The sequence below is a fragment of the Scomber japonicus genome, chromosome 1 (assembly GCF_027409825.1).
Source record: "Scomber japonicus isolate fScoJap1 chromosome 1, fScoJap1.pri, whole genome shotgun sequence".
Lineage (NCBI taxonomy): Eukaryota > Metazoa > Chordata > Actinopteri > Scombriformes > Scombridae > Scomber > Scomber japonicus.
Genome location: NC_070578.1, coordinates 26,279,725 through 26,307,275, shown reverse-complemented (window position 1 = coordinate 26,307,275; position 27,551 = coordinate 26,279,725). Strand labels below are relative to the sequence as shown.

The window sequence follows — 27,551 nt, the reverse complement described above, 5'->3', positions numbered from 1 at the left end:
AGAGCACAAATCTACTATGAGGTTGTATGTGATGTGTCATATTTAGCACCTATAAGCATGGTGTGAAGAAGATGGTTTCTTTGAATTACGTAGCTGTAGCTCTGAATGGACACAGCTCTCTCTTTCAGTCATACACGTGTCTTTCTAGAGAAATCTGACTAGATGACCTCCTGCTCTCCGCTCTAAGCTCCTTACCCACAATGTGCTCTGGGAACAGAGCCATGCTGGCTCATCATCAGACTTTACTGCTGCATGTTACAGAAGAAGAGCTGAAATGCAAGCAAGCACACACACACACACGCAGAATAATACACCCAAGATGACTTTACTGATCCTCGGCAAACACTTGCACATCACACATGAAACATTGATTCACACATTCACAAAGAGACTAAAACAAAGAGCTGGTTGTTGCTGGGCAACAAGTCATGCACCTTGGAAGTGGAGTAAAGCCTGTTGCACTGCAGTCTCTTGTAATATCAGGTTTAAGCATAGTACTAGAGCACCAGTCAAATCAGACACAGGTGGTAAACTTTGACAAAGCATGATGGACACTTTTCAAATCCAAGTAACCATATGTCAAGTCAAGTCAAGTCAACTCAAGTCAAGCCAAGTCAAGTCAAGATTTATTTGTAAAGCACATTTAAAAACAACCTCAGTTGACCAAAGTGCTGTACAGTTATTAAAATACAATATAATCAATCAATATGTGTTGCCATGCTGACATCAGTGTTGATATAAATCTGCTTTTACACTTTTTAAACAAAAGTTTATGTGCACACTCGTAGCTGTGAGACTGCACTGAGACACAGTGGTGATTTGAGCTCAATGCTAATATCAGCATGCTCATGCTAACATACTCTTATTCTTTATAACTGTTTAGCATGTTAGAGTGCCTTAAACAGAAATTACTTGGGCTTGACTTGGATTTTTAATCTTTTGTAAAGCTGTTAATTCCTTGTTTAAAACCTTTATGACTTCTCTTTACATGTACCACCATAACTGATAAATGATGTACAAATGCATAGATCAAATCAAAATATTATGCACAAGTGTGTGTGTGTGTGTGTGTGTGTGTGTGTGTAACCTCACCGTGTGGCTAGTTTGTGGTTGACGGCTCCGCTGTCTGTGATGACTTCACTCAGACGCAGCTCCAGGTGCACTTTTCCCTGCAGAGCACACACACAATCACATGCTTTAAACACTTTTTTTATGCACCAATTCATTCCCAATGAGAGCACAGCATTCAAATGTCCAACATTACACAGAACACTGCCACAGTGATACCCAGGATGATTCCTGACACTGAAAACTATCTATCTACAATTTTATAAACAACATCTGCTATTAAAGACGAACTTTTTAAAGAATATGTAACATTGTGCAATCTAATCGAATCCGTGGCTTGGATTGTACCTCACTTGTATGTCACTTTGGACAAAAGCATTTGCCAAATCAATAAAAGTAAATTTAATCTAAAATGTTGGCTTTTCAAACTTGCTTCATGCTTCATGCTTCATGCTTGGCGACAATCCGTTACTCTCAATGCATAATCCAGTTGGATATGAAGGGAATTCATGAGCCTAAGTGGTAAGAAAATGTTTTCAATTATAAAAGGACATGTAATCCATCACTTAGAAATACATGAGTTGACAAACAGGCAGCGTTTGACAACCAACCTATAGTGTAGTATAGTAGTATAATACAAGCTACAGTCTTTATGAAAGGCCAAAATCCATGGGTTTTACCCATCCAAGGGCTGTACCTATAAGCCAAAAACAGATGATAATTCCTCCTTAATAAATCCTTGCACTAATCAAAAACTCACAAACATGAAAGAAGTGGCATTCCTCCACCAGCAGAGACACTGTATGAAAATAGCTGTGAGCCTGAACGTCATGCCAAAGTTATTTTCCCTCTGAAGTGATTGGATTAATGACATAATGGCAGTGTAGTGGTGCAGCTGTCTAGAAAAGCTCCATTAATTAACAGCATCAGTATGCAAACTCACAGGCGTTGCTCTCTCTAGCCAATTCACGCAAAGGGAACAAACACACGCACATACACATGTGCGCACAGGCCAAACAATGTGTCCTCTATTGAAAAGAGAAGAGAGACACTCTATCTTCCTACTTCATTTGATCCATCTCCCTCACTTTCTCTCTTTTCTCTCATTGTCTCACACATCCTTCCTCTCCCCGGCTCCTCGGATGAATGTGTCTCTGTTTCAGATCCCTGCTCCAGGGCTGCACACACCCATCTGTCTGCAGATGTTACTGTTCACTGTTCACTGATGCTGTGTGTGTCTGTGTGTGCGTGTCTGTGTAGTACTATGTGCCCAAGTCTGTGTGCCCCTAACTGCATGTGGGTGAGTGAGACTGCTGAATAGTGAATAGTAGAAAATATTGCACGAGTAGTAAATAAGCACTAAGGACAAATGTGAAAAATGCAACAGCTCCATTCTCAATCACAAATCAACCACTGGAGGCAAAAACCGTCACAACTGAACAGAGATATTAGATAGTTTACCATATAAAGAATAATTCAGATGTCTAGCTGTAATGTAACAAAGAGAGCAGCTGTCAGTCAATCAGAGGGAATTTAGAAACTTTAGTGTCTTTATACATATCTTGATAACAACTCTTTAATAATCAAATTTTTAGGTATCCTTGTCAAAAATGTTTCTGTGTTTCTATTAAAAACAATTATTGGCTGATGTATTTTTATCAAACTTTCAAATATATATATATCAAATCAGCTTAAGACCTCTAGTATCCATCGGGGTCTGCATTAATTTGATATATGCTTGTATCCCTATCATACAATAATTGTAAAGAACTACTAACAACCAGCCTGTTATATACTCAACCCTTAATATACTCAACAGCAAATCAAATCCACAACCTATGACACAAACACAGACTTTATCTGCTGTCTCAGCAAGCTGTCATCATTCAGTGCTAAATATGGAAAACGCAGCGGTTTTGACCAAAGCCGTGTGTTCACTCTCAGACGGGATGATTACACACTGAGCTGTCAAACAGGTGAATAAATCTGATCTATGGGATACATGGTGAGCCAGGTGACTTTGGCCCTGCAGGCTCAGATGTTTTAGGTGCACACATGCTGTGTTTGTTTGGGTTCTGCCCTGCTTCAAACACCAACACGCAGACATCTACCCACACATATTCACATCTATCCATATAAACAGCTGCTGTGTCTGAGGCTGGGTATGGCTTGGAAAAAAAGAGTTTTATTAAAACCAAAACATTACTCTGTTTGATTTATAAATGTAAATGTTAAAATGTAACGTAATACTGGAACAAGTAGAGAAAGTCAACTGACTATAATGTCAGCAGTGTCTCTTTATTTAGTTTGCTGACATTATTTAACATTAACCACCATAAGTTACTGTCATAGCAGACAAAGTAAGGCTGGAGCAGCAAAAACATCTAATGTTTGTTGCCGCTCTAATAATAGAGCGGCAACAAATAACAAATTCTACTGAACTCTACAGAAGTTTAATTGCAAACTACCTTGACAATTAAATAATCATTTTAGTACATTTTAAAGCATATTTGCCAAGATTGGCTGAATTAATCTTGGAATGAAAACATTATAAATTAAACTAGAAAATGTTACATTTTGGATGGACACGCACCAATACCGATTAATATTCAATAACATTGAATATTGATCTGATACTGACTCCAATCAGGCATCAGTGACAATGAGCTGTTCATATAATTGTTAGTTGCAGCCCTAAAGAATAAGTAAAGAAAATTACTTATATAAGCAGATATTCAACGGCAGCTTTTGGTATCAACTAAATATTTTGTTTTATACCAAAAAGTCCTGAAATTTGATAGTCAGTCCTGAAGTGTGGTTTGTGGGGAGAAGCTAAGAACTGGAGACAATGAGAAAAAGAGCCAAAAAGATCAAGAGAGGGTTTTTTATTGTCTGCATGTGTGAGTGTGTGTGTGTGTGTGTTTTCTTTCTCTGTACTGACCTGCACCTCTGAGTCAGCACTGACAGGTTGTAGCTGGAACCAGGTGTCTTTGCCGTGATATTTCTGCAGGTCCTCTTTCTTCACTGCAACTTTGCCTACACACACAACCACAAATAAAACAGACAAATGACTCAAACATAACTCACTTTACCCCTCCTAAAAAACAACAAACGTCTCACAAACACCCACACACATGCTCACATGTCTGCGCATGTACTGTAAATCTCTTTATTGCATGTGGGCACTTGGCGCAGAACTGGAGAAATGTTCGCAAACTGTGCCTTCAGTGACCTGGAAATGACCCTGACGTTTCTATCCGGGAACTAACAAGTTACCCACACCCATGCGCACACACAAACAGGAGGTGAGATGGTGCTGAAGATACAAATCACACCCTGAAAGACAGTTTGTGGCCAGTGGGCACACACACACACAAACACAGAATAACCGAAACATAAACCGACACACCCAATAACATAGGAAAAACATCCGCCCGCACTCAGGTACCCACCTTCTTAGTGCTGAAAGTGTAAGTAAATCTATACTGTAAAAAGACGATTAATACACTCTCATATTTGTTTGTTAAATATAAGACTACAGCTTTACAAAAATTACAGTGACATGGTGCTCTTCTGTTATCACAAAGGGGTTGCCAGGAAAACCATTGGAGACTCCAGGAAGTCACTGCTCCCCACCAAGAAACAGTCTCCAACTCAACTTCCTTTAAAACCAAAAATTCTTGTTTCTATTTTCATCCCTCTCCCAACATTATTTAGTGGTTAGCATTGTGTCCGTTTGACCTATTGTCTGTGTAATCGGTACACTGTTGGTTGTACCCGTTTTTCGTTGTAGTTTTATATGTTGGTGAAGCCAGTGTACTCGCTCCCTTTCCCCGACATTTATGCTGTTCTATCTGTGAGTAATTTGTACAACTTGTACCCGCTTTTTGTTGTAGTTTTCCTGTGTTGGTGAAGGCAGTGTGTGCGCTCCCGCTCACATTGTAGGTGTATATTATTACCTTTCTGTAAACAGCTGCATCTTGAGCTGTGTTTGCTTTGTTTTGGTAGTTTTACCGGCGTTTTCGCTCGGCCTACTTTAGTTTGTATTTTTGTGGCCCTTGCGGTTGTGCCCGTTTGTTTTTTTTGCACAGCAAGCTGACCTTTGCTGGTGAAGGCAGTGCTCTCGCTCCCGCTCCTAGCATAGGCGTGTGCTGTTGCCCTTGTAGTTAGTAGATGTGTTCCACTAAGGCTAACTGTATTCGTTTGTGCGACACCTGTTGGTGAAGGCAGTGCGTTCGCTCCCTCTCCCAGCATCTGTTGTTTTCTCAGTTTGTTTGTATTTGCTGGTTGTCACCATGTTTGGTGACTACTCTTGCTCAGCCTGTCTGGCTTCTCTGCAGCCTGAAGATGGTCATGATATTTGTCCTTCGTGCCTTGGCCTTGAACACCCGAGGGAGGGGCTTTCAGAGGATCCATGCATGAACTGTAGCCTCATGCCCCGGGCAGTGCAGGTTGCCAAACTGGCTGAGGTTGAACACCTGCTGGGCCATGTCCCGGAGCCGGAACAGTTGACCCCAGCCCAGCGATTAACCTCCAGCTCAGCCTAGCCGATCTAAACGTTGGGCTGCTGAGACTGCAGGTGCCTCCTCCGGGAAGAGGGCCAAGGAGTCTAAACTAGCCTCCAAGGTGGACCAGTTGACTGAGGAGCTAAACCAAGTTAAGTTCCTCTTCCTAGCCATCCAGTCGGGATCTGGTGCAGGGGATGTGGGTGCTCCTGCTCCTCCTGCGGCCATGTTGGATCCGGAGGATGATGCGCTCTCCGTGGCGTCATCAGCTAATGAGTTCGCTGACTACGGGGCGGACGTGGTTCCCCAGGATGTTGCCTCCCACGTCTCTGGGGTGACCTCCTGCTCCTCAGTCCGCAGTTGTGGTGCTGGGTCCGAGGATAGCTCAATGGGAGCCATCATTCGTATGGTCCTGGTCCGCCTGCAGTTGGATGTTCCGCAAGCTCAGCCGGCTCCTGCCAGTGCTTTTTTCAGGTGTGGTCCAGCCCCTGCCACCTTTACTGTGCCTCCGTCAGATGAAAACCTGAGGGAGTTGCACGCATGCTGGAGGGATACTAGAGCCCTCTCTCATGCAAAATCTGATGGCTGGACCCTGGCAGCCATGCAGGATGCAGCCAAGTTTGAACTCAGATGGCTCAGGGGTCACTCTGTGGCCGAATACAGCTTTTCTTCCTAAGGTTCTGTCATCGTCGAACCTTAACCAACCTATCCACCTGGCACAGTTTACCCCCCCTGCAGGGGAGGAAATGTTAGGACTGCTGTGCCCTGCGCGGGCTTTAAGAGTCTATATAACTTCACAACCACAGGCATGAGACGGTCAGAACAGCTGTTCCTCTGTTATGGTGGTCCTAAGAAAGGCTGTGCTCTCTCCAAACAGCGATTGTCATATTGGATTGTGGATGTCATCACCCACGCATATAAACACAGTGGTTAACCCCTGCCATCTGGGGTGAGGTGCCATTCTACTAGGGCTGTCTCTACACTTGCTGAATATATTCAAATATTGATTATTAATGTAACATATTGGCCAAAATAATCAAAAGCATGAAGACAAGCTCCCCAACAAAAGCAACACGCATGTTGCCATGGAAAAAGGACACTCTCCTAATCAGAGCCTAGAGGGATGTAAACATGTGGGGCATGTCACCAGCGATAGCCAATCAAAATACAAGCGCTGAATCATGGCTGTGTGTGTCAGTATGCCAGTGGTTGCTTACAGACCTCCAGCTTGGTTGGCTGAGTGACGCACCTGATAAATGTGCACCTGTAACCACAGTTCATTTAAATATTTAACTGTTAAATATTTTAGGATATAAAACATTCATAATGTTTAAAAATGGCCAAATATAAAAGTTTAAATAGATTTTTGATAGCAACGCCATGCATAAAATATAAATGCTGAATATTTTCTTAAATATTTAACAATGTTTTAGCAGCTGTGGAAATGCTTTATTTTCATTGTTTACATCAAACTCTTTCCACTGTTTTCCTCGCATTTAAAAAAAATCTGTGGTGTACATAATACGAAACGTTCTCTCTGTTAAAATATTTGAAAAGACAGTGAAGACATCATACATTAAACAAATTATAAAAATACAAAGTTACAATAATTTCTATTTAAAGCTTCCTGACATGTGGCTTTAGTTCCAGTTAAATCACAGCAAAGCCTGTAAATGGAGGGTTATTTCTGTGCACTCCCCAATAATTAAGGAAGTCTTGATTAAGCTTCCAAGTTTACACGAATGGAGAGGCTTACTCACCGATACTAGAGTCCCTCCTGAAGACGTCCCTGTCAAAGATGTAGAAGGAGAGATGTCTGAAGCTACGTGGGATCTCGCAGTAGAAGTCTTCTCCGTAAAATGGACTAGAGAGGAGAGACACAAGGCACACTGTGATGAGAGGGAAACACTCTGCTCCTCTGGTCTGATAGAACAGGTTTCACCACTAACACGGGTTAGTTTTACATATTTATTTGTCAAAATATATGAAGGAGGAGTGTGATGAGGAGAAAAGAAGAAGCTAATTCTTGAAAAGACACCCCATTTACAAAATAAATGGCTGATTGTGTTCAAAAATTCAAATTCACACAAAAAGACCCAAAGAACTTTCTTCTATAACTTGCAGTGTGACATTTTACATGACAGACCACCTAAATCTATAACTGAAAGAAAAAGGCCATTAAAACCAGTTTTATATAAGTCACATAAGTCACAGGTCAAATATGTGAATTTTTGTTTTATACAGCACAGTCTGTCAGCTGTCTATAGTTTGTCTATGAATACATCTTTGTCTAGTAAAAGACACCCTTTCCACCCAACACGCTAAAGCGAATAACAACCAGTTGTGTGACGATGCCACCTCATCTGTGACTTGGCCCTTTTGTTCTTGCTCTCTCAAAAAACTCCATTAATTGATTGATTAGTCAATCTGTAAACTATTCCTGCCTGTGCCTATGTCTTAGTTGGTTAATTTAACAATCAGACTATGCACATACTTCATAATGAAAACATGAAAAGACAAAATTCTTTCTTATTCAGATTCTCATTTCTGGGAAAAAAATATGATTGATTTGGATGATTCATCACTAAGGCAGAAATAAAGACCACAAGTATTTACATGCTGCCATAAATCATGGGAACTCTACGGCTTGTTTGTCTATAACAATAGGCCTGATTGTGACCATCGGCTGGACGGTACATCAACTGCCACACTCTGCTTTACCTAAACGACGACCATAGAAATCCTGGCAATGAGAATCTCGTGAGCTGAGCCCCCAGGGCCACTACGAACAATTACTGTCTTCTTCTGTTACTCAGTAGATAGACAGAAGGACGGATGGACAGATAGGCAGGCAGAGGCATGAATGCACTTATACAATCCCACAAAAACAGGATCTTTAAATAAATGTAATTCCATTTTGTCAATTGCAACCTTGTATGCAGAAATGTTCTCACTTGTTGACTATACATGTGGATATATGCTCATATACAGTAAAGTAATACAATTAAATAATATATAGAATCTGCTCAGCAACTGATGGAAAAAAAACATTTTTTGCCCTGCTAGCAGCATTGATGAAAGTTTGAACAGATATGCATCATCCCAAGTGGATGAGTTCTAAACATGAAGTTCACAGTAGAGATTTCTGAACAACCATTGGATGGATTGCGATAAAATCAGTTCAAATTAGGGCTGCAAGGATTAGTTGATTAATCGATTAGTCCACTGAAAGAAAATTCATCGCCAACTACTTTGATAATTGATACAAAATCTCAAATGGGGTTATTTTCTGGTTTATTTGGTTTTCTATGAAAGTAAACTAAATATATTTCTGTTATGGACTGTTGGTTGGGACATAACCTTTCCGACGCAGAGGGCAAAAGGTTGAACTGGGTTTAACACGTCATCTGACTAGACTGTGTGGTAGTCAGTCATATATGTCACACAATATAGCAAAAAACTGTATGTTGCCTGTTCATCAAGGCAAATAGATAATAAAACTATGGCCATGGATTATAGTCAGTATTATAAACCACTTTGCAGTGTTGTGGCTGCTTCTATGCCTCCATAACTGGAGGCGGGAGCTGTCACTCAAATTGGGCTTCCTGGATCATCTTTCATATCTCACCCCAACTACCCCCTCAAATTTTAAATCCTCTGACTCAAAACAGGAGTTTTTATTTGTATACGATGACAACCTTCTCATGTTTTGTTTCTCGGAAGTGGTTATGATTCGACTTGTTATGATATTACTTTTCTGTTAGTGAAAAGACAAGAAACTGAAAGAGATGTGTGAGGAAAAAAAAACGGAGGTGTATAAATGTCAATATACCAAAGTGACTTCTCGACAATCTTGGTCCTAAAGACCTCTTCTTGGTCCAGGTTGACGGTGCAGTAACAGTCCCTCATCCTGTTTGGCCCCGGGTATGGAGGGATGTTTTTTGCTTCTCCTGCATAAAGACAAGTGAGGACAAGAGAGGAGAAAAAGCAGGAAGGAGAGAGTGAGCAGTTATTATTCAGGAACACTATTGTAAGCAATAACAGTGTGTTTATTCAGGCTTACTGCTACAAGTAATCACTTATTTAAGAACACTCTGTCATTGCATTATGTAAGTTTGTGCACCCAGTTTAGCTTTGACTGTATCGGGAGGGTCCTGGCTGAGCTGGCAGAGAGTATCACTCTTTAACGTACGCTTGCATTATCATTACATTACCAAATCTGACAGCACGCATCATGAGTTCAGTGCTTCCGGGGTGGCTACTTCTACACTGCACACATAAATATCAAGTGTCATGCTCACTGAGACACACACACACAAACACACACACACACACACAGATAACGATTAAACATTCAAAACATTTAGATCTGTGAATGAAAGAATATGCATGGAACATTTTCTGAATCCTGTTGAAGCTCAATCTGTTCATCAAACATTTGTGACAGATAGCACTCCCTCTCACAAGAATGTGGTCCAACCACCCACTGAGACAAACACACATGCACACACACACACACACATATACGTACACATGCACAGATCACACACAAACAAGCCACAAAGGTGGTGTCCCAGTCCCTCAATTCTCCTTTATGAAACCACAGATTCATGTAAGTCAGTACACTGTTCTTTTTCTGTTTCCTTTGGCCTCAGGGACCCACAGGACTCTGCAGTCTATAGTTACACGTGTGTTAGCACAACATTGTCATTGTTTTCTCTCCAATCCCACTCCATTATCTTCATGGGAATCTGATGCTGCCATTCAGCAGCAAATCTTAGCACTGTTATTTCTTCCATTAAATGAGTGATTTCTTCATAATGTGAGCATGCAAGGCAGCTGAGTGCTGCTGTTCACAAACTGAGACATGACTCTCCAGAAGAGTGAATCCATATGACCCTTTTGGCTCTTAAAATTAAGCAACATTTAAAGTAAGACATTAGATGTGAGCAGTTCAATGAAAGAGTGATTTTCTGTTATCAGTTTGTTTAATTTTTTAACATTTTGGAAGGCAAAAAGAGGTCAAATATTTCACAACCAAAAAAGGAGAAAAGTTAGGAAAAAACAAACAATAATCTTTTTTTTCCTACTTTTAATCATCTTGTATCTTGTAACCCTTGTATCTATCTTGGGACCCAATTCTCCCTTTGGGAGCCACTGCTCTACAAAAACATAGTAAGAAATGCAGTAAAAGATCTACAACTGATGTTTTGGCTAGTATGCTCTGGTCATTTGACACCACTTACAAAACAAACACTCAAAGTAGCTGTTTTTTTGTACAGTCTGCTGCTATACTAAAAACTGCTCACATACAGACAGTAGATCACAATAATATAATAAACACTGCAGTGTGTCCGACCCTGGTAGCTGACCCTGGAGGGGGGGAAGGAAGAGAGTTGACATTTGACACTGGATTACTGGCGGTTAAACAGCAAAACAGACGGCTACCCTCACATTAGTCATTTTTCCTATGAGTTCATCTGGTCATCATGAATGCAGCAGTCCCAGTAGACATTTCAATCAATTTGCATTCTCAGTTGCATTTCCGTGTTGACTTAAAAAAAAATTAAACACAAAAGTCTATGAAATCTATGAATGAGAAACACATCATTGCTTCCATGTAGCAGTGACTGTCTGGGTTTCGAATTTCCCACGAACTGTTTTCTTACTGAACCAGTTTAATTCCTCTGCAGGAAGAGTCTGTTTTTAAACAATGAAAACAAATCATGTGCCATCACTGCAATGAGGTGAGTAATCACATTAGTCGTGAAGCACAAACTGTTTGATTAATTTACACACTGATAGGATTGTAATGAGACCAACCAGTTAAGCAAAGTCTTACACTGGAATGTTATAATATGATGTCGGTGATATTTTCTATTTTTATTAAATACCATGAAAAAAACAAAACTAACGAGAAAATTGATCCTATAACTAGCGTTGACTGTGGAGTCAAGGGCCTCATATATCTTATTCCTCTGTGTCAAAGAGCATTGTTGCTGTCCAAAACCAATAAAACACATCAATGAGCCACAGTGACGCATTTGGGTGACATGGTTCTTCATTATGATGAACATGGGGACTGTAGTTTATTTTGAGTCATCCCACGTACACTGTCCTGCTGCCATAAATACTCAAAAGAGCACAAATGTTAATCCGTGACTGAAAAAACTCCTTTACTTGTGAAACGCTACAGTGGCCAGCTGTTTTTGAAAATGAAAATGAAATGAAAATATAAAACTATACATTTGTGACTCACTTTTACAGATGTGCGTTTTAAGAGGGGAACAAACAGGCTTGGGGTTGAAGCCACAGACAGGTTGTTTAAGTCGGAAAGTATTGAGAGACAGACCGATGCATTGTTCCTTTTGTGGATTTGTTGCCAATAAGAAAAATATAGAGAATGTTCTTTGCTATTTTACATGATGTGCTGTTGTTACTACTGTAGAGAGGCTGTAAATACACACATATTTCAGTCTGCAATCAGAGCCTCAAAGGTCCACTCATGTTAAAAAAAGCAAGCCTGGCTGATGCATCTGTACACAGAGGACAAATATAAAACCATGCCGAGACAAACAGAGGTGATCGAGTGCTCTCAGTGGGGTATATAATACAACACAGTGTTATGAATCATACTCTGGAGGCTGATTCATACATCAATGCAAACCATTTCCCAACAACATTCATTCACAAATGAAAAAGACACCTGAGTGGTAAAACATGGCTCATACTGGACTGTCTGCATTTGTTTTCACAGAATGTAACTCTGTCTGTGTTTATGTGTGAGAGCTGAGCGGTGACGCAAGTCTTGCTTATCTCTGTCTTTATCCCTTTACTTCCCTCCTGTCTCCTGCGTCTCTCTCTTCTCTCTCATTTATTCTCCCGCATTTATTTTATCTCCCTCTTGTAATCCACCTCATTCACCCTGCGCTGCTGAATTCCCTCCAATCTCTGTTTTCCTCCTCCTGCTCTTATTCATGACCTGTGAGGTCCCTTGATTGGATTGCAGCACCGAGGTTATCCGAGTAACCAACACATTGTGGGATTAACACAGCTTTCTCAGCGCCGTGTGTATGTGTATGTGTGTGTGTGTGTGTGTGTGTGTGTGTGTGTGTGTGTGTGTGTGTGTTTAATGACTCAACTTTTGCAGTTTATAAACAAATCTCTGGGCCAAAAGGAGAGCTACTGGAGAGTGGAAAACATCTACAAAAAAGGATGTGAGTGTACAATTCATAGTTTATGTGCATACTTTAAAACATCTACATATCATCTCTCACACACAATTCCAAGGACTGTTCCAGCGGATCCACGTGTTTTACCGCATTTACTCCAAATATTTTATTTTGCTGCTGACTTTTTTGTGAACCTTTTAAGATTGTTGAGTGCATTTTTCTACCTTTCAAACAGCCAACTGTTTCAGTTCATGATAATATGGTTTTGGAAATCAGCTTGCAGAGACTTAAAACTTGCTTGAGATACTGTAGGTAATCAATCATAATGAACATATTTGTTTAGTGATGGAAAAAAAAGGGGGGGGGGGTTCTTCAAATACTCAAATACTAAGTTGACCAGAGTTGCGGTCAACTTAGTATTTCTAGAGAAGTGGATGCTTTTTGAAAGAGAGTCAGTTAGAGATGGCTATTTTTGGAGCCAGCATCCTGCAGCCGTCATTGTCGTTACCACTTTAAGGTACTTCAAGCTGTGGTTGTTTCCACTTTGTTTTGGACTATGATCCAAAAATGTTAACATTTTAAAAAATGTAAGCAGGGGATTATCATAGCTCATGCTAAAAACACACATTGGACAGTATACTGTTATCAGAGTGGTTTAACTTTTATCTATTAAAAGAAATTGTATCGATTGAGCTCTGCTGAGAACTGAAAGCAACATTATGGATGCAAGAAGCTGCAGAATTCACATCTTCCTTTAAACATAAATATTTACTGTGTTGAATTTCCTATCTTAAGCAAATCTGAAGTTTAAATAGTCCTTAACTGTTAGTTACCATGAATGGAAAGTCTGAGAATGCTTAGAAAATGGCTATCAGTGATGAAGAAGACTGGTATCTATAACTGGATCTCTATTTGGCTAGACGATTCAAAACCACCACTGCAGTCTCTTCAGCAGCATCAGCCAAGTCATTGCCACAAGTTACGGATACAGGGCAACAGCTAGCAGCTTCCTGTTTAGGGCAGAAGGAAGTGCTGGACTGTTGTCTTGTATTTCTGGATGAGTTGATAAGCAGCAGCCACTGGAGAGGACGTTCAATACAACAGTGAGGGTGGAGTTTTGAATATTTGTTTGTGATAGAGCTGGTTACAGAAGAGAGGATAAGCCTTTCCAGTAACCTGCCATTCAAACACATTAGATTAAAGACTTTATTATAAAACCAGCGTTTGTAATCCTTTGTCTCTGCATGACTATCTTTCTTTATTACTTTTTTTCTTTTTTTTTTAATCCCTGTTCATGTGTTGCTGTTTTCTCTTCTTCTCTCTGCCTTATTTCTCCTCTTCATCCATGCAGTTCTCTGGGTTTGTCTTGCACAGATGCTTTCATTTTCCTTCTTCAAAATTAGTCATAACCTGATTTAATTTTCCTCTATTTCTACTCCCTACCCCCTTTTTCATCTCTCCCTCTTTTACTTTCTCCAGGGTGTGTGTGTGTGTATGTGCACGGGCGTTTGTTTTCTCTCATCCAGATTCAAAAATAAGCAGTAAATAAAAAAAACAACAACAGCGGCAGCTTTCTCTTTTCATCAGGCAAGAACTCATCACTGCAGCTGCCCTTGGAGAATATCTTGCCCTAGTATCTGAGCAAAACACACAACACACAGTACAGACACACTCTTGGCACGTGTGTGTGAGTGCACGCAAAACACAGGGGCAGTGAGCAAAATTGCAGAGAAAATAATGATGACAGGAACACCCTAAAGAGGATGTAAAGGAGTGGATCGACACATCAAAAAAGCTCGACTCCCCCACCTCATTCCTGCAGAGGAAAGTGAAGAAAATGAGGTGAGGATGGAAGGAAGAAATGAGGAAGCACAAGTGATTGAAGCAACACAGTGGACACAGTGAATGTGCAGCTTTGTTCCTCTTCCTCTTCTGTTGACTCGTTTCAGTCGGCCACACTCGCGTGTACAGTTACAAACGCGGCGAGAGGCACCACTCCACTCGTTATTCTAATCTTCTCTGACATGAACACATTCGAGGATACACAAGCGTGAATGCCTTCAGTGGCTGTGAGCTCGACTAGCAGGCCTGGGAAACACAGGCTTAAGGGAAGGAGGGGTGGTGGGGTTGTCAGTGAGAAAAATACAAGCAGTGTACTCAATCAAGGGTGAGAGAGAGAGAGGAAGACTGCAGAGAGAGAGAGAGAGAGAGAGAGAGAGAGAGAGAGAGAGAAGTCAGGCAGATAGAAAGCTGGAGAGCGGTTAGCTTTGGAGAAAGCTACAACAGGAAATGAGATGAGGAGAAAGGAATTTCAACTGGATCCAAGATGTAGTTTAAAAGCAGCGAACAACCCAGTTACCCCTGAGAGAGTGTGTGAGTGTGTGTGGGTGTGCAAGACAGAGAGAGACACCGTGAGAAAGGGAAGAAAGACGAAAGACTGAAACTTGTTAAAGTGCAATATATAATCCCAGTGTCGATACTCACTTCCTTTGATTTTTATAAAAAACGAGTGTCAAAACAAGAACTGAAACATAATCTTAAGTCATTGTTGTATTTCTGAAAATGACTGAACACTTTATACCCACACACATATATATGCACACTAACCCTTCACAGTCCTTTTCTGTGGACTGAAGCTTACAATATTGTCAATATCAGTTCATCTCATGATTACATTTTCTATTAACTGGTTACTTATACTCTACAAAATGTCAAACAATGATGAAACAACTAAAAGTTTCCAAACAACAGAGTTACATCTTACAGGGACAATGCAATGATTTAATACTAAAATAAGAATGGGAAAATCTGTGCAACAAATGCCGTCAAACCCTTTCTTTTGTAAGGTGAGTTTTAGTCCCTCACCTGGAATCTTGGATCTTCCCCTAATGCAACTCAACACTGTCTTTTGTTATAAACTCCCTGCCTGGTAAACACATGTCCTTCAAATTCAACCCAGGAGCAGCAGAGGTGATTTTGGGGTAGTAGATTGATTCAAAATTCCAGTCACATTACACCTAGTGGCCCAAAGACCTACACCTACTAGAGGGTTTTGAGGCAGTGGTCTTAGCATCAAATGGATATTGATTAGTTGATCAATGGAAAATTAAGCAGCTAACCCTAACTACTTTCATAATTGCATAATAACAAATACCAAAAATCCAGCTTCTCAAAGGTGATGCTTTTCTTTGTCATACATGATGCTAAACTGAATATCTTTTATATCTCAACCACAATACCCAGTGGTACGTTGGGATCTTGACTTCCATTTAAACTAAAGTTGCGTCTGTTTGAACCATGCGTGTCTGCACAATATGTATCCATAATAATGAACACACCCAGTGGGTCATGTGGATGTGAAGGTGTTTATTGTAAATATAAGCAGCATATGTTTGGTATTACTACTTGATGTATAATTTAGCATTTAATTTATTTAAAGCACTTTTATATCCATTGGTGGACAAATCAAGCACTTGCTTCAACAGTATGTCAAACATTGAACAAAAAAAGGGTAGTCCTCAGATGTTTGTGTCGGTACAAACTGTATGCACTCTCTGATTTAGCAGCTGCTTTGGTTTATTGACCTTTTTTATAGCAGTAGCAGCAGCTATCTGCTTGCCATTCTTAACTAACATTTTTGAAAACAATGCTGCTTTCCACAAATTGGATTTTCCACACAACCACAACAGTTGCTGAAGCAGCACGGGGAGGGAAAAAAGTGTGGAGAAAAAAAGGGGGGGTTTACAGTTAAAGACTGGCTGCAGCTCACCACAGTCCCTGTGATAAACCAGCGTTCAGTTACTGATCAAACTCACTCTCTGTCTTACGTTGCCGAAGGCTAATGTTCACACAGATCTGTTAGTCTCAATGGAAAACTTGAGTAAAACAAAAATACACAACCACAAACACACACACACACACACACACACACACACACACACACACACATACAGTGTGCAGAGATCTTGTGGAAGTTTGCACAAGTTCACACTGTGTCCACAGGGTCGGCTTTAAAGTCTTTCAGAAACCTGGTGTGTTCACTCAGGATGTGAGTGTAATGTTTCAAACCAGTGGTGGTGGTGTGGAGTGTGTTTTACAGAACTATATGGTCTGTACATCAGGACACAGTTTACCACAACACTCCCTCCAGCTTCCTTAACCATTTACATAATTTCCAGAATACTTTGACTTCTCCAAAAAATATCAACATGTAAAAAACATCAACAACTCTCACACAGGCTCAACACACACAATGGCAAGCAGATATGCTATCTTTTGCAAGCACAGGAAAGAGTGAGCTGGGTGTAAGTCACTGTGTGGCAAGCTGACATTTCTGGTGTTGCCAGAGGAGAGTAGCACTGTTGCAAAATCTGATTTAATCAGCATGTGTGGAGCTATTTGCTGTAGAACTTTTCAACCACTTTCTGTTAAGGTTATTTCATATTTTCTGTCTTTCTACCGTACACTGTGCACTGCATGGTAAATGTTTTCGTTATTATGTCATTGTCAGCAGGTAGAGGTCATTCAATGGAGGGATCAAGTCAACTTCTCCCATGGGGCATCTGAAGGACATCCTGAAGGAGCAGTGCACTGGTTGAGCTCTCTAGCCCTTTATTTACCCCTTCTGACCCAGCATGCTGGGCCAACGGTGATGGTTCCCTGCTATTCCACATACTGTGTTTTCTCATGGAGGGTATATAACTGAGTGCAAAGAGGGCCACTGTACCCAACCCGGATTATTCCACCAGCCTAAAGCTGCCTGGACCGTAACACAGTCTACGTCTAAACAGTCAACACACTTGTTTACAGCAAACGACTTTTCAGAGAGCTGGCCTTCTGGGAAAAAATGGAGAACTTGGCATATACGAACGCCTGTATGCATATTGTATGAACATGAATGTAATGAAATCACAGTTCCACATCAAGCAGGAAGATCTGAACCATTTGCCTAAATAAGAGTGAGAGTCCTCCATGCAGACAGAGAGTTTCTAAAACATTCCTTCCCTCCCTCTCCTGGTCACTCCATGTCTCCTATTCAGTCTGGACAGGGGGAAGTTTGGGAACCTCTGTTGGCCAGCTGTCAAGGGAAGGAGGGGGGCCTCTGTCACTACAAACTAACTTTTCCCTCCCAGGCTCACCCCCGCCAAAGTCATCCAGCCTGCCTAAATTCAGCTGCTCTTTCCTGATAGCCCAAAACCATACCTCCTCTTCACAATATGTAATCTAGTGTCTCTCCCACTGTGGTCCACTCAGGCTTGAACTCTATTTCCACCACATCTAAAATTACACTTTAATTGTTACAACACTATTAAACAGTAAAAACACAGCCGCTGGGCCAACAATAAAATCTTAACAGTGCAGGTTGAGTGACTTATGAGGTGAACTAATGCTAGAAGATGCCATATTCACTCTTCACTGGTCCAATAACTTAACCTCAGCCACTTCACCTGGTATCACTGAGCTTGGGAAGGCTTTAAACCTTCAGGTTGGGAGTGAACAATGACATGTAAATACACAGAGACAATATTTCTGCTTTCCACAAGCTTCTTGTGTGAAAAGGCAGGCCCAGAAACAAATTTGTTTATTCACAAATTCACATTTCATTGTTCCAAAGATCTATCTGGTCTGTCATCTAGAACACAAAATACACTTCCTTTAACCACTGAGTACACAGTTTCCCCTTTTATTATAGGGGACATAACCTGTTTTTATTTTTTATGTTATGACATACTGTTAGATTGCCAGTTAATGTTAAACATAGTCAAAGTTGCAAAATGTGAGGTGAATTATGTAAAAATACTCCCTGTAAGTCAAATGCCCATAAATGCTCCGCAATGTTACTTCCCCATCAAACTGTTATCAGATCTGCCCTGCACCTGCCAACAAATGGCCATCTTTTACATAACCTTTGTTGCTATGGTTGTTGTTATGGTTGTATAACCGGCTGTTTTCAGCAAAAACAAAAACTCACTGTAAAAATCCAATGTACACTACTTGCCCATGACCAAAAAGCTAACATGAAAATGAATGCAAATATTAGACTTACATTCACCAGGTGGCCAGAAAAATGCCTTCAGATGCATACTAATGTATTTGCTGGATGTCTAAATCAGCAACCATTTCTTTATGTTTACAACTTTTTGCATTGCCTCCAGGTGGCCACAGTATCAATTAATGTGGGTTTAAGGTAATAAAAATCACACTTATTCCACACTGTATTACGGTATTCTGTATCGTTTTGTTCCAGCTCTTCATTCAATGTAGATTTTTACAAGACTCCATGTTTGGAACTGGAAAAAAATCTACATGTATTCTGTATCATTACATATACATATTTCCCTTAAAGTTAGAGATGTTGTATCTTTAGCAACTGTATGATTAGAATTTGAAATAAAGCGCTGCGGATTTGAGCAACACTTGGCATGGGATGAGTTTATGATGGCTTTAGGATGTTACAGTAATTCATTGTTATGCATTTCTTCGAAGGACTGTACACAAATGTGTGCCACATTCCAGTTTGATGTGTTTTCCAGTCTTCTGAATCTATCCGAGTTAGTGGAACTATGTTTTAGCGGTGACCGAGCAGTTGAAAGCACATGTGTTGATGTTAATTAGAGCAAAGTCCTGACTCCAGCTGTGCCACTGAGAATTCTCCGTCACTTTGAGCACTGATGGAGACACAGTGGCTGACAGACGAAGCACAGCCTGCTCCTGTATGTGAGACACCACCTCTGTCCCTCTCTCTGTCCCACTACATCTGGTCTGTGTTAACTTGTTGCCATGCAGGAAAAAACACAATTCTTTTGTAGTCTATTCCAGCCAATCAGGAAGTGAATTGGGGGTAGTTTCCTGTTTCCTGTGTTCCCCAGACAGTGCGGACTCGGGCCCAATAGGCCAGTTCGGTTTCCGAAATTCACGTGTTCCTCCAGGAAACTGAGAAAAGTCATCACCTGGCTGAGCATTACAGTAATATTAAGTCCTCTCTCTCCAACAAATATGTGGCAGATTTTCAACTCTCTGAGTCATCAGCCAACCGCAGCCTCATGCCAAAGGACAAGACTTTGATGAAAACAATGTGATGCGCCGGTTACATAGACATTACTGTTAGCAGAGAGCCATGAGGATCAGCCGGACAGTGAGAATGACTGCTGCTAGGTAACTAGACAGCGTAAACTCTGCTGCTGTCATTGAGATGACATTACAGAGTAATGTGGAATCTGAGCTTGACAACAATCTAAATGTTCTTCATGAACAAACTGTAATGCACAAATCATAAGATATTCAGAACGCTTGTAATCTATTTATCTAGGCAACATAAAGGTGCATTGCTGGCATGATTAGTAAGCAGGCTTTTATCTCAGGAGGCAGGAGGTCCTCCAGTCATTCAGTTTTCATTCACAGGAAATAAACGCTGCCAGCGAACTGAGCAGTCATTCACTAAGCAAACTAATGAGACCTTTGTGATTTAAATATTACAACTGTCTCTGGAGTTACAGGTCAGAGCGTATTATCTCACTGAGGCTGAACTCTTTGATAAAGTCAGGATTGTTCACGCTTCTCTCTCCTTGTCCTTGTTTGAATCACGAGCTGTTTCTCAGCGTCTCTGCTGCCAATTTTAACAGTAGGTAAAGAGCTTAAAAAACCCAGCCTAACTTGGTATCTGCTCGACTGAATAAAGGGCCACCGGAGTGTTTTTGTCTAATGCTGGCTGGCATCGCCACATAGCCCCACAGCCCCACAGCTTGGATGTGTTTGTTGTCATTTTTTCCCCTGCTCATCCCTTCTGTTGCATGTTTGGAGTCAAAACAATCCGGACAGCCAGGATGAACTGGGTGCCAGATGTCAGTGAAAACGAAAGCACTGTTCCAAACGTCCCACATTGACCCGAGATAACAATTAGAGCTCACAGAAGAAATGTTTGTGCCTTTTAATGATTCAATATTAAAAATACAAAAATATTCTATAGAAATGCTCAGACAGCAGCATTTTACCTATTCTCCCTAATAAACTAATAACATTTGTGTTTACTGTAATTAAGGCTAAAACAATTGTTTGGTTTCTCAATAGAAAATCAGCAAAAGTTTTGATAATTTTCCAAACAAATTGCCCAAAATTCTCTGATTCCAGCGTCTCAAATGAAAAACATCCATTTGAATCAACTTTTTTTTTGCCTATTCAACATTTTATAGACCAAACAAATAATCACATAATAGAGAAATAGTGGGGAAATGTATCAATAGTGCATACAAGATTCAGATGTTGCCTTATTCTACTGTTATTACATGACAAGCAATATTTTAGAGTGCCTGTGTATGTTTGTTTACGTAGTAGTAAACATATGGCAAGGTTATTTTTCTCTTCTACTTTAGATGATGATTCCCTTTTTTATATTATTTAAGTTATTATTAATTATAGCCCCTGAGATATCTGTGATTACACACTGCTTTCATCCATTAAGTGCAGCTTTACTCAAGCATAATTAAATACAAATAGCATAAAACTCTGCACTCTCCATTAAAGCTTTCACTGCACACAGCTCTCAGCCTCTTCAAGGCTCCATTCATAGGATATGCATGCACCACATGCCTCTTACAAACCGGGGGGTACCCACTGGAGACCAGTTACATCTAAATATAGAAATCTGGGCTAACAATCAATAGCTAATCAATAGCATAAAGCTGTTTTGGAGGAGGGAGAGAGAAGGGGTTGCAATCATGTGAATGGTTGGTTGTAGCTGAGGTGTAATAAACGTTTATTTGACCTGAAGTGTGTAGATAAAGCAGCTTGATAATTGCAGCTGTAGAGCCTTCATGTTCAGATAAATATCAGTTCAAATCTCCATATGCAGCCCTCTATAACACACACGATTTGGATCCTAAATGCCAGCTGCCAAATTCCCACAATCTCTCACAAGGCTTTGTACTTCTCGTGTTTACCCTCAAGATTTTCAATTTTACAATTTGTTTTTACAGTCTGTGCCCTGCAAAGGAAGCGTGTGATTTGAATTACAATAACAGCAGGAACAAGACAGATCAGATCTGTCCCCTTCCAGTCTCCAGCCCTCAGTGCCTATTTGGCCCGTTAATATGGAGTCATATCCATTGAGGCGCTCAGACTGGGGGTAGGGAATTTTCTTCTTACCTATTTTTATTTTAACGCTCTGGAAAACCCGTAGACCTTCCTCTTCTACCGCCATGCTTTCACCGTGGCTCTTTCCCTTGTGACAGCTAAATAAAGACAGTCCTCCACGGTGGTCGGTTCTGGCCTCTCCAGCGCACGGATATTCCAGGGGTTTTGCACATCTATGCTCTCCGGACAGCGATCACACTCCGTCCCGACCACTGCTCCTGCTGGCTGGTTTAGAACAAGCAGTTCAGCAACAGCAGCAGCAGCAGCGCCAGGAGGTGTGGTTCTACATAACACCGCCCATGCATTGGGTATATGAGGGGTGATCCGTGCCGCACTGCAAAGGTGGAGAGGAAGTGGTGCCACTCTAAAGGAGCTTTTTCAAGTCTGTCTTAAAACAATAGTCTTTCCTCGCTATAATTATTCCACCAAAATCCACAAGTCTCTTTCTGTGCAAAATAATGTGTGTGAAAGTATATCTGAAGCTAATATGAAGCTTCAGCTGATCAAAATTAGTCATTTTTTTTTCAAGGTTACAACCTTTTTAATGCCAAAGACCGACTTTTTGCTACTTCCACCGGAGCTGAACAGGGAATAGTGTCTGAGGAAACACAAATATTGAATTTGATGCTAAAAAGACTGTAAATGTGGCAGATATCCACTTGATATGACTAACTCAGACTGCTGAAGCCTCATATAAGCTTCAGATAAATGTTGTATGAACAGGAGGAATGATTGCAGTGAGGAAACCCTCTTTCAGTGTTTATATAGAAACCAGCCTGTTGTTTTAAGACAGACTTGAAAAACTGGATGAACTACAGCCCACTTACTCTTACTCTAAGCCCCTCTCATCAGCACCTCACTGTGTGCATTCATAGTTGTTTTTTTAAGCTGACATATATGTAGCAAACCAAATTGAAATTTAAAGTGGACATATCAAGCACATTAACAGGTCTGTATTCTAAATCTGGGACTCTACTGCAAGATTTAAAGTTTAAAAAACTCATACCGACCAGGCCCAGCCACTTATTTCAGCCTCTGTCTGAAACAGGTCGTTTAAGCTCCAGTCTCTTTAAAGTCCCGCTCCTGACAAGTCCACTCTTTTCTGATTGGCCGGCTCTTAGAAGTGGCCTCTCGTCAGACATCCGCTAGCTCCAACGGCCACATTAACAAACCATGAAACAAACTTTAGTTAAAGGATTTCACATTTTTTTCCTCATTCTTGAATCCATCTGTATAGGCAAGCCGAAATCTGATCTAAAATATGCAAGTGGCAGACCTGGGGGATAAGGGAATACATGTAATGGTGTTACATAATTAGGATACAAAAAAAGGTAACTGTCTTCTGTTACAGTGTGAGAGAGAAAAAGACGTAATCAGATTACAGGTATATTTAGTAAAAAAAGGGAATTATTTAGCAGGATTACTATTTTAAAACATATTTTACAACAAAGAGCAATATACTAATTATTTTAAGTAGCCCAACGACTTACTGAAGATTTCGTCCTTGATCATTAAATAGCCTATCAATTCAATAATGTTAAAGTCTTCAGAGAGAGACAGACAGACAGACAGACAGACAGACAGACAGACTGCATGTGGCAATTGATGCTGGTCTTTGTGAATTAGACAGGTTTTGCAACGATGCTTCTTTGCATAGAAGAGGACTGTATCAATATGACCTAACTCACATGCATGCAAATGGGACAGGCAGGATGACGCTATTTGCTTGGCAGTGCAGTTTGTAGCCACATTTGCATTGTGGATTAGATACTGTCTGATTAAAAAGAAAGAAGCTTGATGTTGGAGGAGGATTCTCTTTTTCCCTGCAACCCAAAAGATATTGCAATTAATGGCTCACTAATGGTTTATAAAGCATCAATTAATGATTTATTAAGCATTTATATTGCTTATAAAACTACTTATATAGGGTGACCAGCTATCTCATTTAAATTATGACTAACTGAAACTCTAATTTGGTATTGAAATATGAAACTGGAGGACTTGTCACAGTTTCTTTTAAGTTGTATAATAATATCAAAACATTTTTGATGATAAAAAATATAATACAATGATGATGTTATATATCATGTTCTATGACAAAACCAAATTAGACTGAAACAGACAGAGAAGATGAATCAGGGAAAATCCATAACTTCACCTTTTTGCTGCTGTATGCACAGACCTGCAGCTTCTGTTGATTAAAGGGGAAAAATTCACTCACTCATTCAGCTGTCTGACTTGCTGAAACCTCACACAGCTGAAAACCAGATCATATTTTCAGAAAAGTTCACTGGTGTTTGCAGTTTGTTGAGGGCAGCCATGAAGCAGTTGAATGTTAAAGTCTATGTAACGATAAAATGTCATGTCATATGTATTCGGCTGTAAATTTGTTCTTAGCATGTGTACTACAGTAACTGGACTCAAATTTAGAACTTATGTGTCCATTTACTTGGCAATAAAGTTGATTTTGGTTGTGTAAAAGCCAATGAATTGTTTTTAAATACAACTTCAAATTTCTTTGACTTTGGCAGAACTCATCAAAACAAAACAAAATGTGGTAAATACCATTCTCTGCCAAAACCAGTGGTGCCAACATACTAATCTATTTATCCCATTGAAATGTGTGTTCTACCAAATCCTTTGATCACATCTCTTCCTCTCTTCCTTCTCCTCACTGGCATTAATCACCCCTCATACACAAGCTGCAGCATCATAAGGATCCTTGACTTAGTACTGACAAGAACTGTCCCATAAGGTTGAGTGATTTAGAAAATATGAGTGTAGCCACTGGCAGAGCTGGGTCATCACACTCATAAACATCAGCCATACATCATTATTTGTACCTCCTTCTCTGAGCATTGGCCCTGCATCATCTATGGCTGTGGAGCGAAAAGAGCGATACCTCTCGGTCCCCTACATGGGCCCCACATGCAGCAGCAGGGCCTGACTCCCCTGATTGTTGCCTACATCAAATGGACTGCAGATGCTTAAAGAAACAAAACAGATCATGTACCACAGGAACCATCTTTAAGTCATTATTGCTGTGGAGAAAATGATGTGTTGCTGTCACCATGACCTGAACTTTATAAACTGTAAACAACTTAGCATAAGCCCTATATTGTTACTATGAACAATGCCAAACTCAGCACATGCTGTATTTTGTGGAGAGAGTCAATAGAAATAAGAGTTGGCCTCTTGAACCAAATGTGAATTGATTATCAATTGTTGTTTTTTGATGTAGCCTTATAGTGACAGAAACGTGAAACACTAACAATATGCACAAAGCCAAAACAAACCATCTAATTCATTATGTATCAACTTGCCTTCGCTGGATCTTTGAGTGGTTTATTAAAAAATGTGTTTATTCATGTGTTATGTTTAAAACAACCTCAATTTCATCCATGTACACAAGAAATAACTGACACCAACCAACAATACTGAAGCAATAAATCCATTTCCAGCATGCAAATCTTCACTGCCTGAATAATATCCCAATATAGTATTACACTGAGACAAAACATCAAAACTTTAAGGTAAGTACAGTTCTTATTTTGAAGTCTCTGTCTCTTAAAGTTTCATGTGGCTACCACTACAGCTTTGCTGACAGACAGAGAAAAAGAAGCTAATGGAAACCTAATCCCCATGGCCAAGGCAATTATAGAAGTGCTCTAAAACAAAGTGTTGTGAATGGCAGTCATAAAACAAGACAGCAATAGCCTGGAAAGAAAAAGTGGTCCCTATTTTCCTGTTGACATTGATCTTGGGCCAAATTTAACAGATGGAAGAATGGACAAGGTGTTGGCCTGCCCGGTGGGACGGATGTCTCGACAGGATTTAAGATCCATTCAGGTGAAAGGCACAGGGTCATCATCAGCCCATAGTTGAGCCGTTGGGCCACGCCTCTGAGATCACGATGACCACATTCCTCAAAATAGCCCGACTCTAGTCTTGAACACTCTACAAACCCAGCTGGCCAAGCCCAACCCAGTAAAAAGATGTGGGACTAAAGAGCAGTCGGACAGCCCCTCTACCGGGAATAACGCTGTCAGCTCTGGTGTTTCTGCTGGCCAAGGTGTTGGGATTAACTCTGACTCCTTTAGAATAGCTCTAAATCTAATTAGACTATATGTCTCATCGCTCCTGTTAGCCTGTTAGATCCTCCTCAGGAGAAAAGTTTACACTCTCCACACAACAACAACTCCAACATGCACTACAGCTCTTTGAAAGTGTATGTTGGGCCTCTGTGTGCATATCAGTGTCACAGTTTTAACAACACAGTTCCTGTACTGGCTATCTCCTCTAATGCCATGTGGCTATTTTCATAGATAATAACCATGGTGTTACCCATGATGTAAAAATACCCGCTCAGGACAGGTTTATTTAAAAAAAACTCACCTCAATTATAGCATGGGAAAACAGTAATACTATAAGTCTTTTATGTTTGCCACATTCTGTAGTGCTTCAGCTGCTTGTTTGTGCAGCTAGTAGCAAGACAGGAGAGAGGAGAGACTCTAACTTCATTTAATTTAGCCCTGTAAGTACACTGAGAACTTTCCTCTTCACCAAAACTTTGCATGCATAGTGCAAGTGTTTGCAATTGCCACTATCATGACATGGCAACCAAAGTAGTATCATATCTGCAAGCAAACAGAGGAGGAGAAGAATACTGTTTTTTGTAGCTGTATGCATCACATAGGGAAATAATGATGTTTATGACATGCATTTATTTCAGTTAGGCTATGTTGACTACGCCCTGTGGTAAACCACAAGCCTGTGTGTGTGTGTTTGTGTGTTTTAAGACAGAGAAAACGAGAAGCCCCTCATATTCTGGAGGTAGAATTTATCTAAAAAAAAAGGAAAATAAGATATTAAAATATGTATCAAAGTACAGGCCTGGCAATGTCCATGAATATGTTTGTATGTGTATGAATGACAATGCAGAGCTGTGGACAGAAAGAGGAAGTGAAGGCAGATGCTGATTCTAAGCAGATTAGTGAAAGGATGCTCACTGTTGTTTTATTACACACAAGCCAGCCACCAGAGCTGGGTTTGAGGGCGTTGGCACACCTAAAATAACTGCACACTTACAACGAACCCTCCCTGCTGTGGCTTGTTCTTTTTTTGTAGTGCAACGGCAAACTGAAACAGACCTGGTACATACATTGTGTATTGATAAAGTATATGTATGAGAGAGTATATTAAGTTGAACAGATGGCGATTGACATGCGCAAAGTTAATCCTGGTATTATGGAAAAGATAAGTACAATCTCTATGAATAGAGCATGAATTAAATCTCAGAAGAATGTGTCTGATTCAGTCTGTGGAAAACAAAAACAGCCATACGGCTCTGATTTAAATATGAATATTTATCTCTAATATATCCAACATGAGCAGTCATAGGAGCAGAAAGCTACTGTAGATGTTGACAAAATGTGTTATTTTTAACTTGATTGTTTCCATTCTGACATTTTCAACTTTGCATCTGTAGAAAATAAAAATGCAACACCCCCCCTCATCTCCCAAACAAAACAACTTAAATTGTGCTGTAGGCTAGTAGTGCTGTTACAGCTAGAAAAGCTAATGAGCAACACATGTAGATATATTGTCCTTTCTTCATCCACTCAGGGCCTCAAAGGGCCACCAGGGCAATTTACAGGTTGCTGTTGTCAAGTGAAAA

General features: G+C 40.3%; 2 protein-coding genes across 2 annotated transcripts in view; both read right to left on the bottom strand.

Annotated features, from left to right (window-relative positions):
- rasa3 (RAS p21 protein activator 3) overlaps positions 1-22,059 on the bottom strand; it is a 37,831-nt gene extending 15,772 nt beyond the window's left edge. The window contains exons 1-5 of the mRNA XM_053324419.1: positions 21,887-22,059; positions 9,406-9,523; positions 7,334-7,437; positions 4,010-4,104; positions 1,093-1,169 (exon numbers count right to left, since the gene is read on the bottom strand). Coding sequence (XP_053180394.1) covers positions 1,093-1,169; positions 4,010-4,104; positions 7,334-7,437; positions 9,406-9,523; positions 21,887-21,941 — 449 coding nt within the window. The 5' untranslated portion in view covers positions 21,942-22,059. The remainder of the gene's footprint in view (positions 1-1,092; positions 1,170-4,009; positions 4,105-7,333; positions 7,438-9,405; positions 9,524-21,886) is intronic.
- Positions 1,184-27,551, bottom strand: part of mettl21e (methyltransferase like 21e) — a 56,986-nt gene continuing 30,618 nt past the window's right edge. The window contains exon 6 of the mRNA XM_053324407.1: positions 1,184-1,195. The gene's annotated coding sequence lies outside the window, so the exon portion shown is untranslated. The remainder of the gene's footprint in view (positions 1,196-27,551) is intronic.